The sequence below is a fragment of the Salvelinus namaycush genome, chromosome 25 (assembly GCF_016432855.1).
Source record: "Salvelinus namaycush isolate Seneca chromosome 25, SaNama_1.0, whole genome shotgun sequence".
NCBI classification, from domain to species: domain Eukaryota; kingdom Metazoa; phylum Chordata; class Actinopteri; order Salmoniformes; family Salmonidae; genus Salvelinus; species Salvelinus namaycush.
The window spans coordinates 483,924-501,308 of NC_052331.1; the positions used below are offsets into that span (position 1 = coordinate 483,924).

General features: G+C 42.6%; 1 protein-coding gene across 1 annotated transcript in view; it reads left to right on the forward strand.

The window, feature by feature from the left end:
- The window catches only part of LOC120020502 (unconventional myosin-IXb-like), a 62,268-nt gene that overhangs the window by 12,839 nt on the left and 32,044 nt on the right, over positions 1-17,385 (forward strand). Inside the window, exons 2-21 of the mRNA XM_038964206.1 lie at positions 1,112-1,206; positions 1,714-1,776; positions 3,257-3,356; positions 9,530-9,630; positions 10,285-10,408; positions 10,534-10,623; positions 11,099-11,215; positions 11,506-11,640; positions 11,806-11,927; positions 12,168-12,309; positions 12,594-12,783; positions 13,003-13,081; positions 14,346-14,432; positions 14,636-14,675; positions 14,859-14,981; positions 15,191-15,271; positions 15,878-16,111; positions 16,251-16,400; positions 16,632-16,789; positions 16,892-17,149. Of these exons, the coding sequence (XP_038820134.1) occupies positions 1,112-1,206; positions 1,714-1,776; positions 3,257-3,356; positions 9,530-9,630; positions 10,285-10,408; positions 10,534-10,623; positions 11,099-11,215; positions 11,506-11,640; positions 11,806-11,927; positions 12,168-12,309; positions 12,594-12,783; positions 13,003-13,081; positions 14,346-14,432; positions 14,636-14,675; positions 14,859-14,981; positions 15,191-15,271; positions 15,878-16,111; positions 16,251-16,400; positions 16,632-16,789; positions 16,892-17,149 (2,489 nt within the window). The remainder of the gene's footprint in view (positions 1-1,111; positions 1,207-1,713; positions 1,777-3,256; positions 3,357-9,529; positions 9,631-10,284; positions 10,409-10,533; positions 10,624-11,098; positions 11,216-11,505; positions 11,641-11,805; positions 11,928-12,167; positions 12,310-12,593; positions 12,784-13,002; positions 13,082-14,345; positions 14,433-14,635; positions 14,676-14,858; positions 14,982-15,190; positions 15,272-15,877; positions 16,112-16,250; positions 16,401-16,631; positions 16,790-16,891; positions 17,150-17,385) is intronic.

The window sequence follows — 17,385 nt, forward strand, 5'->3', positions numbered from 1 at the left end:
GCTCAGTTAGGCTGAGTGGCCAGCTCTAGGAAGAGTTTTGGTGTTTCCAAACGTCTTCTATTTAAGAATGGTGGAGGTCACTTTTCTTGGGGACCTTCAATGCTGCAGACATTTTGGTACCCTTCCCCAGATCTGTGCCTCGACACAATCCTGTCCCGTAGCTCTACGGACAATTCCTTTGACCTCATGGCTTGGTTTTTGCTCTGACATGCACTGTCAACTATGGTACATTTTATATAGACAGGTGTGTGCCTTTCCAAATCATGTCCAATCAATTGAATTTACCACAGGTGGACTCCAAGTTGTAGAAACATGTCAAGGAGTATCTATGGAAACAGGATGCACCTTAGCTCAATTTCAAGTCTCATAGCAAAGGGTCTGAATACTTATGTAAATAATGTATTTTTGTTTTTTAATTCTAAAAACCTGTTTTTGCTTTGTCATTATGGGGTATTGTGTGTAGATTGAGATTTTTATTTTAATCAATTTTAGAATAAGGCTATAATGTAACTGTGGAAAAAGTGAAGGGGTCTGAATAATTTCCGAATGCACGTACACGAGTTGCTTACCAAAACGACATGTATTCCTGAGTGGCCTAGTTACAGTTTTGACTTAAATTGTCTTGAAAATATATAGCAAGACTTGAAAATGGCTGTCTAGCACTGATTAAAAAAAAGAATGTACAACTATTGTACAATCCAGGTGTGCAAAGCTCTTAGATTTACCCAGAGACTCACAGCTGTAATCGCTGGCAAAGGTGATTCTGACATGTATTGACCCAGGGGTGTGAATACCTCTGTGAATTAGATATTTCTGTATTTCATTTTAAATCAATTTGCCAAAATTTCTAAACACGTTTTCGCTTTGTCATTATGGGGTATTGTGTGTAGATGAATGAGAAAATATATTTAACCCATTTTGAATTCAGGCTGTAACACAGCAAAATGTGGAATAAGTCGAGGGGTATGAATACTTTCTGAAGGCACTGTATTTGTAGTGTTTGTAAAAATGCCAAATATTAGATTTAGCTTATGGTGACCCAGCCCTTTACAGTACCTCATCAGTTTTTGTAACTGTAAATAATATCTCCTCTCGCTCTGTTTCTAAATAGGCGTTTGGCAACGCGAAGACGGCACAGAACAACAACTCCAGCCGCTTTGGGAAGTTCATCCGGGTCAACTATCTAGAGAGTGGGGTGGTGAGAGGGTGAGGCAGTGTGTTTGTGTTATCATGTATTGCATGACATATTTCATACCATAGCAACACCTGTCGCTGCATGATGGCTGTATCATCACAGAAACAAGATACCATTCACTTTTAAATCAGTGCGATGGTTCATTTTTTTTAGACTTGCCTGGGTGCCTGTTTGTTTCTGCTTTCTTGCCAACGTCTTATAGCAAAGAGCACAAACAGATCTGGGACCAGGCTATATTTCCTCACTGAATGGCAACCACATTTTCATCAGTGAGTTTCTGGGTAAAATTGAATTGGTTTGTTTATGTAGTTCCTAGCTGCCAGTGTCACAGTGAAGGGAGCCTGTCTCTCAAACATGACTGCTGTCATAACCTTTCTTTTTAGTTCACAGCACACTCATTTGGCTTTATTTTTTAAATCAGACATAAGTACATAAATCAGACATTTGTACACAAGCCACACTTCTATCAGTTGTTGGTATCGATTTTGAATTGATTGATCTGTGTGTCTCCCTTGCAGGGCGGTAGTTGAGAAGTACTTGCTGGAGAAGTGTCGACTGGTGTTCAGAGCTAAGAATGAAAGGTATGGCTAGACTAGCAGAGATCTGACACACACACACACACACACACACATAGATGGAGTAGAAGGGAAGAACTGGCGCTTGACAAACATTTTCCCGCTATTGACGTAAATTAATGATTCAAGCGAAAGCAGGTGCAAATCTGGCTTATCTAAATTTTGACTCTGTCCCTTACTGAATGAGTCATTGTTTGGGATATTGAAATGAGTGCATCCAAGAATAATTTTTTTATGAAGGTGTCAACACTAATTCAGGAAATTCACGCTCAGATCGTGAATTGTGCAGAAGCTTTTCATTTGTCATAGCAGCATCACATCAACTATTCTATGAAGCAATTTTCTGCTTCTTACTTTCACAGGCTGTAAGGTTAATGCCACATCAACAGCATGCGCTCCTGTGACTGTAATGCATAAAAGACATGTTATTTTATTAGCTTCTCTTATTTAAAGTTGAACCCTGGTCTGAAGTGTAACTTAGTCTACTTCACTTTCTTATTAATTCAAATCATGCGGAAAAGCATAGAGAAGGTATAAGTGATAGCACCACTATACATTACTCTCTTGCTGCAAAATGGAAACTAATAATGGAAACACTTAAAGATGGACTCCACATTAGGGGAAACGCCCTCCAGCGGCTTTGTTTTTTGTTTTGTTGACTAAACAGGTGAGCAGCATGGTAAAAAACATTGCAGTACATATTCTGCTGTTCTATGTCGTGTAAAACATGTTTTTTTTTGCTGTCACTTCTTTGTTGTTGTAATATCCCAAACAGACGTTGCGGTTTCACTATTTAGGATTCCAGCTTTAAAGGCCCAGTGCAGCGTTTTTATATAAATATCAAATATTTTCTGGGTAACAGTTAAGTACCTTACTATAATAGTTTTCCATTAAAATTGACAAAAATAGCTTTTTAGCTAAATTTTACTAGAACTATCTGGGAGTAGAACTTTATTTTTATTGGTCTATTAACTAATTTACCACCTGGTGTTGTCACCAGGCAATCTGAAACTCCCGCCCATGCAAACCTGCTGATTAGATGGTCCTGTGTAGATTGTTTTTTCAACCAGCAACGATTAGGTAATAACACTGATAAATACATTTTTTTTTTAAGTTTAGTGTTAGTTTCATCAGCTATTGTACAATATGATACAAATCACACAATCACACCATTTGAATCACGTTACAATGTTTATTACAGATGAATGTACTATATATACACACTAATGATTAACAGTCTGACTGGAGACCTATGTTTTTCCTGACCAGGGAATAACCAGAGCCTTACAGTAGTTGTTGCCTATAACTAAGGCCTGGAATCTTTCTTGGTCAGGTCATGCAGTCAGAAAAAAACTCCTTGCCCTCTCTACAGTACAGTATAACCTCTAACATCTGACCTTTAGGAACTACTATGTGTCCTAGTACCTGCTGGTGGGTGCTTCTGACTGAAACACACACAGTATGACCTCTGACCCTTGACCTCTAGGAACTACCATGTGTTCTACTACCTGCTGGTGGGAGCATCCACGGAGGAGCAGAGAGAGTTCAGTCTGCTGCAGCCTGAAGACTACACATATCTACAACAGGTACTCACTCACTCACTCACTCTCTCACACACACACATTCACACTCTCTCACACACACACATTCCCACTCACTCACTCTCACACACACACATTCACGCTCACTCACTCTCACACACATTCACACTCACTCACTCTCACACACACACACATTCACTCACATACACACTTACACAGGGTATACACCAGTTCAGTTGAGTTCATTAACGTCATAATCATTACACACTAGGGTTTAATAGCGGGAACCGGGTTACTGAGATTTCCCAACCAAACCCACTACCATTTCCCGGGATAAATAACTGCGAGAAACTGGTCAATTATAATAAATTATTTCAATGAACAGCATGACGTGAAATAGAACTGTTAAAATTATATGCGATGTCTAAATCTGGCTTCTCTGGCCTTCTCTGCTCTGCTATCTACATGATCAATCATCAACGCTCAGGGTGGGGACAGACAGTGTATGTCAGTATGGAGCGCAGTTCACAATGCATGTATCATCTCATCAGCTGGTAACTTTTTTTTCTTGTGACGAGTAGGCCTACAGTAGCCTAATATTAGGACTGAATGCGTGTCTAATTTACATATCTCCATCTAGGTTTTGGGGGTCACCGTATTTTTGTACTGTAAATATATATATATTTTTTGCAACTGCAGAGTTTTAATACAGTCAATCACTTGAATATCGTTGCTTTAAATCAGTGTGCACTCGAGCACTTTCTCAGTCTTACTCTCTCTCCATCCATCCCATTCAAATTGCATCCAAAATAGATAATCCTGTTCAAGATGGATGGATGTCCTATCTACCCCTTTCAGGTAAAACATTCAATGCAGCCTTGTACACTGAGTGTACAAAACATTAAGAAGACACACATTCCTAATATTGAGTTGCACCCCCTCATTTGCCCTCAAAACAGCCTCAATTCGTCGGGGCATGGACTCTACAAGGTGTCGAAAGTGTTCCACGGGGATGCTGGCCCATGTTGACGCCAATGCTTCCCACAGTTGTGTCAAGTAGGCTTTATGTCCTTTGAGTGGTGGACCATTCTTGATACACATGGGAAACTGTTGAGCATGAAAAACCCAACAGCATTGCAGTTCTCGACACAAACTGATGTGCCTGGCACCTACTACCATAACCTGTTCAAAGGCACTTAAATAATTTGTCTTGCCCATTCACTCTCTGAATGGCACACATACACAATCCATGTCTCAAGTCTTAAAAATCATTCTTTAACCTCTACGGGATGAGTGTCCCTAAACGGGGACGGTTGTTGCTAACGAGCGCCAATGTGACTAGAATGGCGTCGTATACAACAGCCAACTTTCTGGGACATAGACATGTCTTATATGGGCAGAAAGATTAACAATAATTTAAGTTTTCTGCAGTGTCCAATTAACAGTAGCTATTACAGTGAAAAAATACCATGCTATTGTTTGAGAGTGCACAACAACAACTTTTATCACGGCAACTGTTTTGATACATTCACCTCTGAAGGTAAATAATGTACTTACATTCAGTAATCTTGCTCTGATTTGTCATCCTGAGGGTCCCAGTGATAAAATGTAGCATAGTTTTGTTTTATGTTCAAATGTATGAACTGGGGTCTACAGTTTGATCCCACTGCTGTCTCTGGCTCCACACCCACCCTGCACGGCCATAGAGATGTGTGAAAGTTAGTGTATAACCTAATGATCCATCATGTATGACATTCCTGGGAGTGTGTAAACTTACATTTTTTATAACCATAGCATTTTTGTATGTTCTCTATAGTTATGTACTTGAAAATGTATCAATTGACCAATTCGGCACATTTGGGCAAACTCCTGGCAGACTTGATACAAAATATTGTGCAGTAATATAATTCTTCACTGGATCAGTCTGAAACTTTGCACACACACTGCTGCCATCTGGTGGCCAAAATCTAAATTACACCTAGACTCCTACCTGAAAGTATGGCTTTTCTCTTGCATTTCAAAGATGATAAAAAAATATATATATTAACGCATGTTTTTTTGTTTGTATTATCTTTTACCAAATCTAATGTGTTATTCTCCTACATTCATTTCACATTTCCACAAACTTCAACGGGTTTCCTTTCAAATGGTATCAGGAATATGCATATCCTTGCTTCAGGTCCTACAGGCAGTTAGATGTGGGTATGTCATTTTAGGCGAAATTTGAAAAAAAGGGTACGATCTTAGAGGTTTCTAACGTGTCTCCTCCCCTTCATCTACACTGATTGTAGTGGATTTAACAAGTGACATCAATAGCTTTCACCTTGATTCACCTGGTCAGTCTATGTCATGGAAAGAGCAAGGGTTCCTAATGTTTCGTACACCCAGTGTTTTTACCTAATGAATGATGGGTTAAGGGTTAATATGCATAAGCTTCTAACTTATAGCCTCTGTCATCATGTTCTCTTGCACAATACGCACCTGCTCTCCTCTGGCCTCGAATAACTAGAATAGCTTGTTGGACATTTTTTTGAGCAGGGATGCAAGCTTGCTCTTGTTTGCTGAATGTTAAATTACATTCTTTCAAACTCGTTGGGAGTAGCGGTACCACAGATATTGAAATGAGCAAGATGCAAGACTTCGCTCTCAAACACGTTGCACAACATTAGGGGAAATATTATGAAAGGTAGGGCTATATGCGTCAGCCTACTAATTATAAAAATGTGACATAGGCCATATTAGATTTCAACATTTTTTAAAAATCAAATTCACTAGCCTATAATTGTAACTTTGCAGGCCGTATGTCCTGCACCAGAACCAGAGTACAGTAATACAGTACACACTCAAAATGATTACTGGAGCGTGTTTCATTTATTTACCCAAGAGAGCATACATCTATGGGCCTTTAAGTTTTTCTGTTGTGCGTAATGTGCGGTAGCCTATAGCCCATTATATGTATTGCATAACGGCACAATCATTTGGGCTTGGTCTCATAAAATGTATTTTTAATGTAGGGTTCATCTAGCTCCGGTAGCGTCAGGCCTGAATTTTCATGCCGATCAAAGCTATCACTTCCGCTTTTGGCAGGAAATACCGGGATACCCGGGAGAAAAGTGATTTATTCTCGGGAGGGAACATTTTGTGTAAAATACAGGGAAAATATGAAATCCTATTACACACATCCTGGGGCTGTAATCAACTGAGAGCGCAGGGTGTTCCAGTGAGAACGTCGTTCCCCTAGTGATCTTTATTCTCAGATTCGTGTATATGATATACATTGTGCTATAAATCCATCTGAGCAATATTGATACAGTGCAGTATATCTGTGTGAAATATGCAGAAATCTATGTTTATTACTTTGTCACGAGAATTATGTTCTCAATGTTCATAACCCTATTAAACTACTCGGTCTGCAACCCAGAATTTATAAGATACTGGTTGAATGAAAACAGACGGAGGCCCAGCTATGATAGTCAAAATGTTTATTCACGAGAACGTTCTGAAGTCCACAATACAAAGACATCCATTTTATATCGGCGCACATACTTCCACACAAACAGTAGGTATCCTACGCACATACTGTATCAATACCCAGCCGACAAAGATTAGGGACCGTGAGAAGCACTCCCTGTGCTCCCTCAAATCTCTCTGTGGCCCCTAGCCAAGGTCGGCACCGAATCTTGCTCAGACAGTCTGTGTTTAAGATACTATAGAGACATATTGTACAGATCTATTGTTTTACCCTAATTCTGACTAAAACTACACATTTCATTTATTATAATTTTACTGACTAAGACTACACACATCATTAATAATAATTTTATGATTCTAATGTATTTCATTGATGATTCTAATCAATTACATACAGTTATATAGTTTCAGGGTCGAATATTCTAATCATTCATTTAAACATATAAATTACATTCACATACTTAACCTCTCTTGGGTACGTGAGACGTTAGCGTCCCACCTCTTCAACAGCCAGTGAAGCTGCTGGGCGCCAAATTCAAATACAGAAATTATAAAAAATTCAGAAAACAAAACATTTTACATAGGTTTAAAGATTAACTTCTTGTGAATCCAACCACGGTGTCAGATTTAAAAAATGCTTTACGGCGAAAGCATATTGTACGATTATTTGAGAACATAGCCCACTAGACAAATCATTACAAACAGTAACCAGCCAGGTAGAACAGTTGCACAATTTAGAAATAGAGATAAAATGAATCCCTTACCTTTGATGAACTTCATATGGTTGCACTCAGCAGACATTAATTTACTCAATAAATGTTCCTTTTGTTCGATAAAGTCTCTTTATACCCAAAAACCTCAGTTTTGTTCGCGCGTTTTCTTCAGTAATCCACAGGCTCAAACGCAATCAAAACAGGAAGACAAAAAAATCCAAATTGTATCCGTAAAGTTCATAGAAACATGTCAAACGATGTTTATATTCAAACCTCAGGTTGTTTTTAGCCTAAACAATCGATATTATTTCAACCGGACAATAACATCATCAATTTAAAAGGTAAACAAGAAACGCACTCTCTCGGTCGTGCACATGAAAAAGCTCTGTGACATTTTAGGGTCCACTCATTCAGACTGCTCTTACTTCTTCATTTTTCAGAATACAAGCCTGAAACAATTTCTAAAGACTGTTGACATCTAGTGGAAGGCATAGAAACTGCAAAAAAAACAAAAAAACTACTTCCTGAATGGATTTTTCTCAGGTTTTTGCCTGCCAAATCAGTTCTGTTCAGACACTATTTTAACTGTTTTGGAAACTTTAGAGTGTTTTCTATCCAAATCTACCAGTTATATGCATCTCATATTTTCTGGGCCCGAGAAGCAGGCAATTTATTTTGGGTATGCATTTCATCCAAAATTCCGAATGCTGCCCCCTACCCTAGAGAAGTTAAGATAAAAAAAGATGTGGAGCATGTATGGAAGTCAATACTTGTATAACTTTTCATAGAAAACCTGGTTTGGAGAGCTCTACCGTATTGCTGTATTTATTATTAAAATGTGTCCCAAATGGCACCCCATTCCCTATGTAGTGCACAACCTTAGAATAGGGCCCATAGGACTCTGGTCAAAAGTAGTGCAAACTATGTATGGAATAGAGTGCCATTGGCCCTGATCAAAAGTAATGCACTATGTAGGGAATACGGTGACATTTGCGACGAACATTACATGCTGAACAAACCGAATGCACGCGTTCACATGTTGATTTTGTACCCCCACACCAGACACGATCAGGACACGCAGGTTGAAATATCAAAACAAACTCTGAACCAATGAAATTCATTTGGGGACATATCGAAAAGCATTAAACATTCATGGCAATGTAGCTAGCTAGATTGCTGTTGCTAGCTAATTTGTCCTGTGATATTAACATTGGGTTGTTATTTTAAATGAAATGCACAAGGTCCTCTACTCCTACAATTAATCCACAGATAAAACGGTAAACCAAATTCCTTTCTCGTCATCTCTCCTCCTTCCACAGGCTTCTTTTTTACTTCTTTGGACTTTAATATGGCGGTTGGCAACCAACTTTACGGTGCATTACTACAGCCGACTGGAGTGTGGATGTCAGTTCATCTTTCAATCACCCACGTGGGTATATACTCCTACACACCAATGAGGAGATGGGAGAGGCCGGACTTGCAGCGCGTTGTGTCACAAATAGAACCTATTTCTATTTTAGCGCCTGGCCACGCAGGACCTCGCTGAGGCGTGTGAGCAGTGTGGGTGCAATGATTGAATAACGTGTATGTGTACATTTATTTTTGCAACACTCTCGCACGCGATGCGAGCGGTGTGGTCAGCATGTTAGTGTCAAACAGAGTTAATCTCTAGTCTCTGACGCAAGGCATTCTGGTACTTGCGTCAATAGCGTATTCCAATACAACAGAAATATGTACATAGTTCTCTCAATCTCCATCACATGAATTTTAATACAAGTACTCTTACATATGTAAATAACTGTAAAATAAAATATCTTTAGATACAGCTCCTTGAATTAACTGCAAACATTAACTCTGTAACCCATTAAAGTCCATAAGCCTGTACTCCAGCAATACAGATGCTAAAAGCATGTCTTCATATTTTCTCTTTATGTTCTGTCAATTGTCTCTCTATTTTCTATTTTTTTCTGTCTTAAGTGTATTGAGATTTTTTTTAATTGTTTCAATTAAAATACTCTCTGTCACTCTGCTCAGGAGTACTGTCATTTAGAAGACGCTGAGAATCTCAGACATGAGTTCGAGAGGCTTCATCAGGCCATGGAGATGGTGGGATTCCTGCCCTCCACTAAGAAACAGTACGTATGGATACTTCTAGGGTTAACTCTTCAGGCGAGCGAGACAGAGTGTGTGCGACGAAGAGAGAAAGAGTGAAGTAGACAGAGGGAGACAAACTATAGTTTATAGAGATATCTCAGAAACTTTATCCTCTCCTCTTTACGTCCCCTGTACCATACTCTTGTCATCTGTCATGATCCCTGATATCATCTTTTTCATGAAGAGTTTCTGCCACAGTCACACCTGATGGAACTAAAACAGTCCGTATGTAACAGTGCAACTCTCCAAGAACTCCACCGCTCTCTCCCATTTCCGCAGCAGGTTAGAACTTGTCAGTCCTAGCAGGAGAAAAATGCAGGGAACATTTCAGCAGCAGACATCTGATCATGGCCTTAGGGTGTGGCAGGTGGAACAGTAGAACTTAGTTGCTCACCTAGTGGCCTACTGTGGCTGTTTCTCAATGTAATTATATGGTAGCTTGTAAACGATTATGCGTGTATATATGTATTGTACCCTTGAAATAAGGATGATGCCATAACTCATACTACTAGCCAGTGAGAGGCGCTCATGGTGTGTGAAACTGTTATCCAGGTGTATTGCGCCCTATGTTTTCTTGTGCAGGATATGATCAGTAATCCTGGTGTATTTTATACTAATCGTGCGTTTCTGTGTAGGATATTTTCCATGCTCTCTGCCATCCTGTATCTGGGCAACGTGACGTACACCCAATCAGAAGACGGCCAGGGGCTGGAAGCGGGGCCAGCAGATGTTCTCTCAACCCTGTCTGACCTGCTCAAGGTAGAGGAATCAATCAGTCAATGTATTTATTGTGTAATCATTCAATCAATCAATATCTTTAGTCTCACCTGCTTAGAGGAACACCTGTACACAGCGTTAACTGACAATCTGCTCTGTTCTCATAGGTCAAACAGGAGTTGCTGGTGGAGGCTTTGACCAAGAGGAAACAAACAACAGCCAATGACAAATTAGTGTTACACTACACTCTCAAAGAAGTAGGGGTTCTAACACCAGTTACATTTATTTGACTTTTTCTTCCTCACATGACATGAGGGAAAACTCCAGAATGTAGTTATAGCCAGGACCTGGATATTTTCCTTGTCATGTCACGTGTGGTCAGAAAAAAATTGGTGCCCTGGTATTGTGGACTTATATGGCTCTTGTTAGCTTTGCAGCCCTTTTTTGGGGTGTTTCTTGCTGTTATCATATAGGCCATAACGATTGGTGTCTTGTCGTTGTCCTACCCAGGCTGTGACTACTGTTGTCTTGTCGTTGTCCTACCCAGGCTGTGACTACTGTTGTCTTGTCATTGTCCTACGCAGGCTGTGACTACTGTTGTCTTGTCCGAGTCCTACCCAGGCTGTAAATATTGTCGTCTTGTTATTGTCCTACCCAGGCTGTGACAATCATTGTCTTGTTATTGTCCTACCCAGGCTGTGACAATCATTGTCTTGTTATTGTCCTTCCTAGGCTGTGACAGCGCGAGACTCCATGGCCAAGTCTCTGTACAGCGCTTTGTTTGACTGGATTGTCCTGCACATCAACCACGCTCTGCTCAACAGACGAGACATGGAGGAGGCCGTCTCTGTAAGACAACCATTCACTGTACTAACCCTAACCCAGAGACAACCCTAACCTAACCCTTTCACTGCAGCTTTAAAGCCACGATCTGTAACTTTCACTTCCAGTAAAAAGTGCTGCCCCTGCATTTGTTTGACAACCTTTCGACGCAGCTTTAGAAAGTATTAGTTTGACTTTTATTACTTTTATTATTACACATTTAACTTTTAACTTTTCTCAATTTTCTTTCTCTGCATTGTTGGGAAGTAAGCAAGCAGTAAGCAGGAAAAAATTATTTATATTAAGATTATTTTTAGTGTTTGTCCATAGGTATTCTGGATATATTCGGTTTTGAGGATTTCCAGACGAATAGCTTTGAACAGTTCTGCATCAACTACGCCAACGAGAAACTACAGTATTACTTCAACCAGCACATCTTCAAGCTGGAGCAGGTGAGCTCTATAAGGGAAAGGAAAGGGGGATAAGTCGTCAGTCGCACCCCATAAAAAGGGTACCTTCATGTGAAGTTAAATCATCTCTAATTGGGAGTCAATCGTCGTTAATTCATTCATCCACCCATCTATTCACACATCCATCCGTCCATCCATCTATTCCAGAAGGAGTACCAGGCTGAGGGGATCAGCTGGAATACCATAGACTACACGGACAACCTGGGCTGTATCCATCTGATCAGCCAGAAACCCACTGGGCTTTTCCACCTACTGGATGAGGAGAGCAAGTAAGTCTGGGAGGGCCAAGAGTTTGAACCTAAAACTAGGGCCCAGAGTGTTTCTAGTCAGGTCACGTGGTCAGGAAAATCTCCTGGCCCTGTCTGCAAGGGCTGTATCTCAGTAGTCTGTAGTTACGTCTTGTCTTGTACCTTTATCACCACTGATTTAGAGGAAGTGGACAGGTGAAAAGAAGCTTACTGGTTGGCTTCCTCTATTGCTTTTGCCTAACCCAGTCTTTGTGTCCTTAGTCTCCCTCAGGCCACGGATGACACTCTGCTGAACAAGTTCAAGCAGCAGCATCAAGACAACCCGTACTTTGTCCCCACCATAGTGATGTTACCAGCCTTCGTCATCCAACACTTCGCTGGGAAGGTCAAATACCAGATCAAGGTAGAGAAAGTGCAAGGGGAGCAACCTATTAGTCTACACTGTCAGTCGAAAGGACATCACACAGCTAACTGTCCTGCTTCCAACCCTTTCTTTGTCCTGTCTTCCTCCTCTCATTGTGTCCCTCTCCCTCTACATCTCCTTCCTCTCCTCCTTCCTCCATCCCTCTTCCTCTCTACCGCCCTGTGTCTTTCTCTCCCTTCTCAACCCCTCTCCCTTGTCATCTCCTCTCATTCCCTCTCTCTACCTCTCCTCTCCTCTTCCCCTCCTCTCCTTATCACGATCAGGATTTCCGGAAGAAGAACACGGATCACATGCGTCCGGACATCGTGGCATTGCTACGTAGCAGCGAGCGGGCATTCATGCGTCAGCTGATTGGGTCAGACCCGGTGGCAGTGTTCCGATGGGGCATCCTCCGGGCCACCATACGCATCATAGCGGCCTTCAACGAGGCCGGAAGCCGCCGGGCAGTCCCAGGTAGGCTTCGCTTTAGATACCCTCTCTCCTAGACCTGTCCAATCAGGGTATTTCACGTTTACATGAACTGGCCGGGCAAGAGAAAACGGTGCTCTTTTTATTAGCATATAACTGGTCAAGAGTTTTTAGTTGTGAGTCTCTTGAGATATGACTTGCTACACTTTGGTGGCAACGATGATGATAAGATGACTAACATGGCAAGGCCTGTTTACTCTACAGGTCTGGTGGAACGCACCTCCCGTCGGTCTATAGGGGAACTGAAGAGGAGACCGAGCTCGGCTCTGCAGAGACTGTCCAGGCAAGAGGAGAGAGACTATGCTGCCACTCATTACAGTTGTAACGTTATAGTTGAGCATGTTTCACCTTCATCTAAAGAGAAGAGGCAGAAGGCCTTAGTCCAGGGGTGTGCTATCGTATCCACAGAGGGCTGATGTAGGGGCAGGTTTTTGTTCCAGCCAAACGCATCAAATCAAAGTTTGTTGGTCAGATGTGCCAAATACAACAGGTGTGGACTTTACAGTGTGTGTCTTCGTGTGTGTGGGAGTGTCAGTGTAAAAATAAATAATTACGGGGGTCAATGTAAACAGTCCGGGTAGCCATTTGATTACCGGTTTAACAGTCTTATGGCTTGGGGGTAGAAGCTGTTCAGGAGCCTTTTGGTCCCAGACTTGGCATTCCGGTACCGCTTGCCGTGTGGTAGCAGAGAGAACAGTCTATGACTTCGGTGGCTGGAGTCTTTGACAATTTTTTGGGCCTTCCTCCGACACCGCCTGATATAGAGGTACTGGATGGCAGGGAGTTTGGCCCCAGTGATGTACTGGGTTGTACATGCTACCCTCTGTAGCGTCTTGCGGTCGTATGATGAGCACTTGCCATAGAAAGCGGTGATGCAGCCAGTCAAGATGCTTTCAATGGTGCAGCTGTGGAACCTTTTGAGGATCTGACGGCTCATGCCAAATCTTCTCAGGCTCCTTCACGACTGTGCTGGTGTGTTTGGACCATGATAGGTTCTGATTGATGTGGACACCGAGGAACTTGAAGCTCTCGAACTGCTCCTCTACAGCCCTGTCGATGTTTCTTGTAGTCCACGACGAGCTCCTTGGTCCTTCCCACGTTGAGAGAGAGGATGTTATGCTGGCACCACACTGCCAGGTCTCTGACCTACTTCCTATAGGCTGTCTCATCGTTGTCAGTGATCAATCCTACCACTCGTGTCGTCGGCAATCTTAATGATGGTGTTGGAGTCGTGCGTGGCCGCAGTCGTGGGTGTACAGGAATTACAGGAGGGGACTGAGCACGCACCCCTGAGGGAGCCCCCGTGTTGAGGGTCAGCGTGACGGATGTGTTGTTGCCTACCCTCACCACCTGGGGTGGCCCGTCGGGATCCGTTTTCAGAGGGATGTGTTCAGTCCCAGGGTTCTTAGCAGCTTAGTGATGAGTTTGGAGGACACTATGGTGTTGAATGTGAACAGCAATCTCACGTAGGTGTTCCTTTTGTCCAGGTGTGGAGTGCAATAGAGATTGCGTCATCTGATTCAACTAACATGTTTCTCCACCCACAGCTCCCAACTGGACTTCTCGTTCGATCGGTCCGATGACAATCCTCTGGAGGTGATCGAGGACATCTTTGCCAACTACGAGAAAAAGAAGTAAGTGGACTGGAGGGAAAAAGCAGGAGCCAGGTTGTTGATGGGGATGTTACATACTGCACATTATCAACAAGAAACTATGCTGAAAACTAGCCTGCTGTAGCCAACTCTATCATTGTCAAGCCATGAATACATAACAATTGTCATCCATCTTGCCTGTAAAATCCAGGTCACCACCATCTCTCTGTCTTTTCTCCCCATAGGAAGAGCAAGGCCAGCAAGCACAAGCAGCTCATTCCTACGGTAATGTATTAGTAGTTTCTTGGGTCTTTTTATTGGTTTATGTTACTTCTGTACTGTCTTTACAGTTCACATAGACTGGACAGTCTCCTGGCCCTATCTATAAGCATATTACAATACTGTGTCATTGTAGTTGTGTAACAATGTGTGGTGATAATTGATTGATTGATGTAGTACGTCCTACAGAATCTGATGAACACTCGGTCCCTGAAGCACATCGTCGGCCTGACGCTCCATGACCGCGCCTCCCGCTCTCTGCTCCACCCACATCAGAGGAAGAAAACACCCAGCATCAGCGCTCAGTTCCAGGTCTGCTTGCCCAACACACACGCAGGCCGCATGCACACACACATGCAGGCACACACACCAGCCTCCTCCCACTGAGAGCTGACCAGAACAATGAGCTTGTCTTAGCATTGTGTGTATGTCATTAAAACTCCATTAAAGATCACTAATGGAGGCTGTAAACAGCATTCCCTCAGCTAACTGGTGTGATATATTGTAATGTTATTCTGCAGGCGTCTCTCAATAAGCTGCTGGAGACTGTGGGGAAAGCAGAGCCTTTCTTCATCCGCTGTATCCGTTCCAATGCTGAGAAGGTAGGATTACATGTACTGTATAAAGATTGTCTATGTCTGTCCCTTAAAGAAAAGGTCACATCATTTTACGTGAAATTTCACATGTGAAATTTTTGGGGGGGGGGAGCACTTCACATGTGGTCACGTGAAATTCATGTGGTTTTTCCATAAGGGAATACCTAGGACGATACAGTAGTTACCAGGGTTGGGGTCAATTCCATTTAAATTAAGAAAGTAAACCAAATTCCAATTCAGAATTTTTCTATTTGAAAAGCATTGAAGAGAATTTGAATTTGTGTACTTCCTGAATTGAACCCAACACTTATATTTATTTGCATTTTGGCAATTTTAGCACAGGGGTTTTCAAATTTCCTCCGGGACCCCCAGACATATCACAATTTTGTATCCCTAAACTAGCACACCTGATTCACCTAGTCAATGGCTTGATGATTACTTGACAAGTTGAATCAGGTTAGCTGGCTCTGGGAATATTTCAAAAACATGGAATGTCTGGGGTCCCCGAGGAACGGTTTGAAAACCCCTGATTTAGCAGACGCTTAAGTCACTACTGATGACAGAATTTCTCTGTTTAATGCATTGGGATGCAACTCTTTGTGTTCCTTGTAGAAGGAGATGCTGTTTGACAATGCTCTGGTGCAACAGCAGCTGAGGTGCACAGGCATGTTGGAGACGGTACGCATCCAGAAGTCTGGCTACAACGCCAAGTTTACCTTCGCGGAGTTCCTAGAGCAGTTCAAAGTGTTGCTGCCTAAAGAAGCCACCACAGCACCAGAGGACATAGCTAACCTGCTGCAGAAGATGGGCCTAGGACAGAGCACGTACCAGATTGGGAAAACCAAGGTAACACTTTACATCATAGCCATTATAGCCTCCATAGAAAAGCTGAAAAGTGATTAGTAATTCTTGCTTAAACAACTAAAATCATCATTTGACTTTATATTAAACATGTAGTCCCATCTAAATGTCCTTTTTCTCCCAGGTGTTCCTGAAGGAGAGGGAGAAGCAGCATCTCCAGGACACCCTGAACAAGGAAGTGATGCGTCACATCATCATCCTGCAGCGCTGGTTCAGAGCCTGTCTCAGCAGGAGCCACTTCCTCTACAAGAAAGACGCCGCCATCAGAATACAGGTTTGTACCTATATGGCAGAAAGCATGATCACACTGGTAACTATTGATTAAAATCACAACAATGTGTACAAGACCGATCCCAGCCCTTGTAAAATAATTTTCAGGGAGCGCTGTATAGAAAGCCCCTGTGTGATAGGGTAAGATTAATGTATTTTTACAGCGGTGCGGCTACTGTGTCCTTGCCCAATTTCCCCTCGGAGATAACAAAGTTGATCTCATCTTCTCCTATAGCGATGTTGGCGTGCGTTCCGGGCGGACACCAGATGCCGTGCGGCCACAGTGATCCAGGCAGCGTGGCGAGGCTCTCGGAAGAGGACCGACTACCTGAGAAAGAGGAACAGCATCAAGAAGATGCAGACACTGCTCAGGAACAAACGAGGTCCAAACTGGTACTAAGACTCATCTTTTTATATCCTAAAAATGTACAATAGAACTTTGAACCTCAGGGCCCTGAGTTTTTCTGACCAGCACAAATCTGACCCTACTTCTAGCTCAATGGCTGAGGTAGAGAAGCCCACACCTCCCCAGCTACCTTCCAAGCCCCAGCCCCAGCAGAGAAGCCTGGAGAGGAAGGAGCTGAGGAGGCAGCACAGTTTGGAACCAAGCCCCAATAGGAGCCTCCACCCAGGCCCAGAGGTTAACAGACAGCAGGCTACCCAGAGGAACACAGAATCGAAGAAGAGAGAGGGTAGAGGCTTTCCACCTCTCAGCAGACCTCTCTCCCTTCCCCTAGACCTCAAGGCTGGCAGGTACGATTCTCTCCCATCCCTCACCTCTCTCCCGCTCACCCCATCCTTCACCTCTGACCTATCCACTGTGATAGCTGATGTGTGGTGACCTTTATGGTGCAGAATGGCTGCCATGGCAGTGGCATCCCCCAGGTGGTTGCTCTCTACATATTGGTAGTGGATGAAGTGAGTGCCCAGTCTCCCACCCACCTCAATGCAAGTTAAGTGTTTTTAGCACCTGCTGAAAAATATTATGT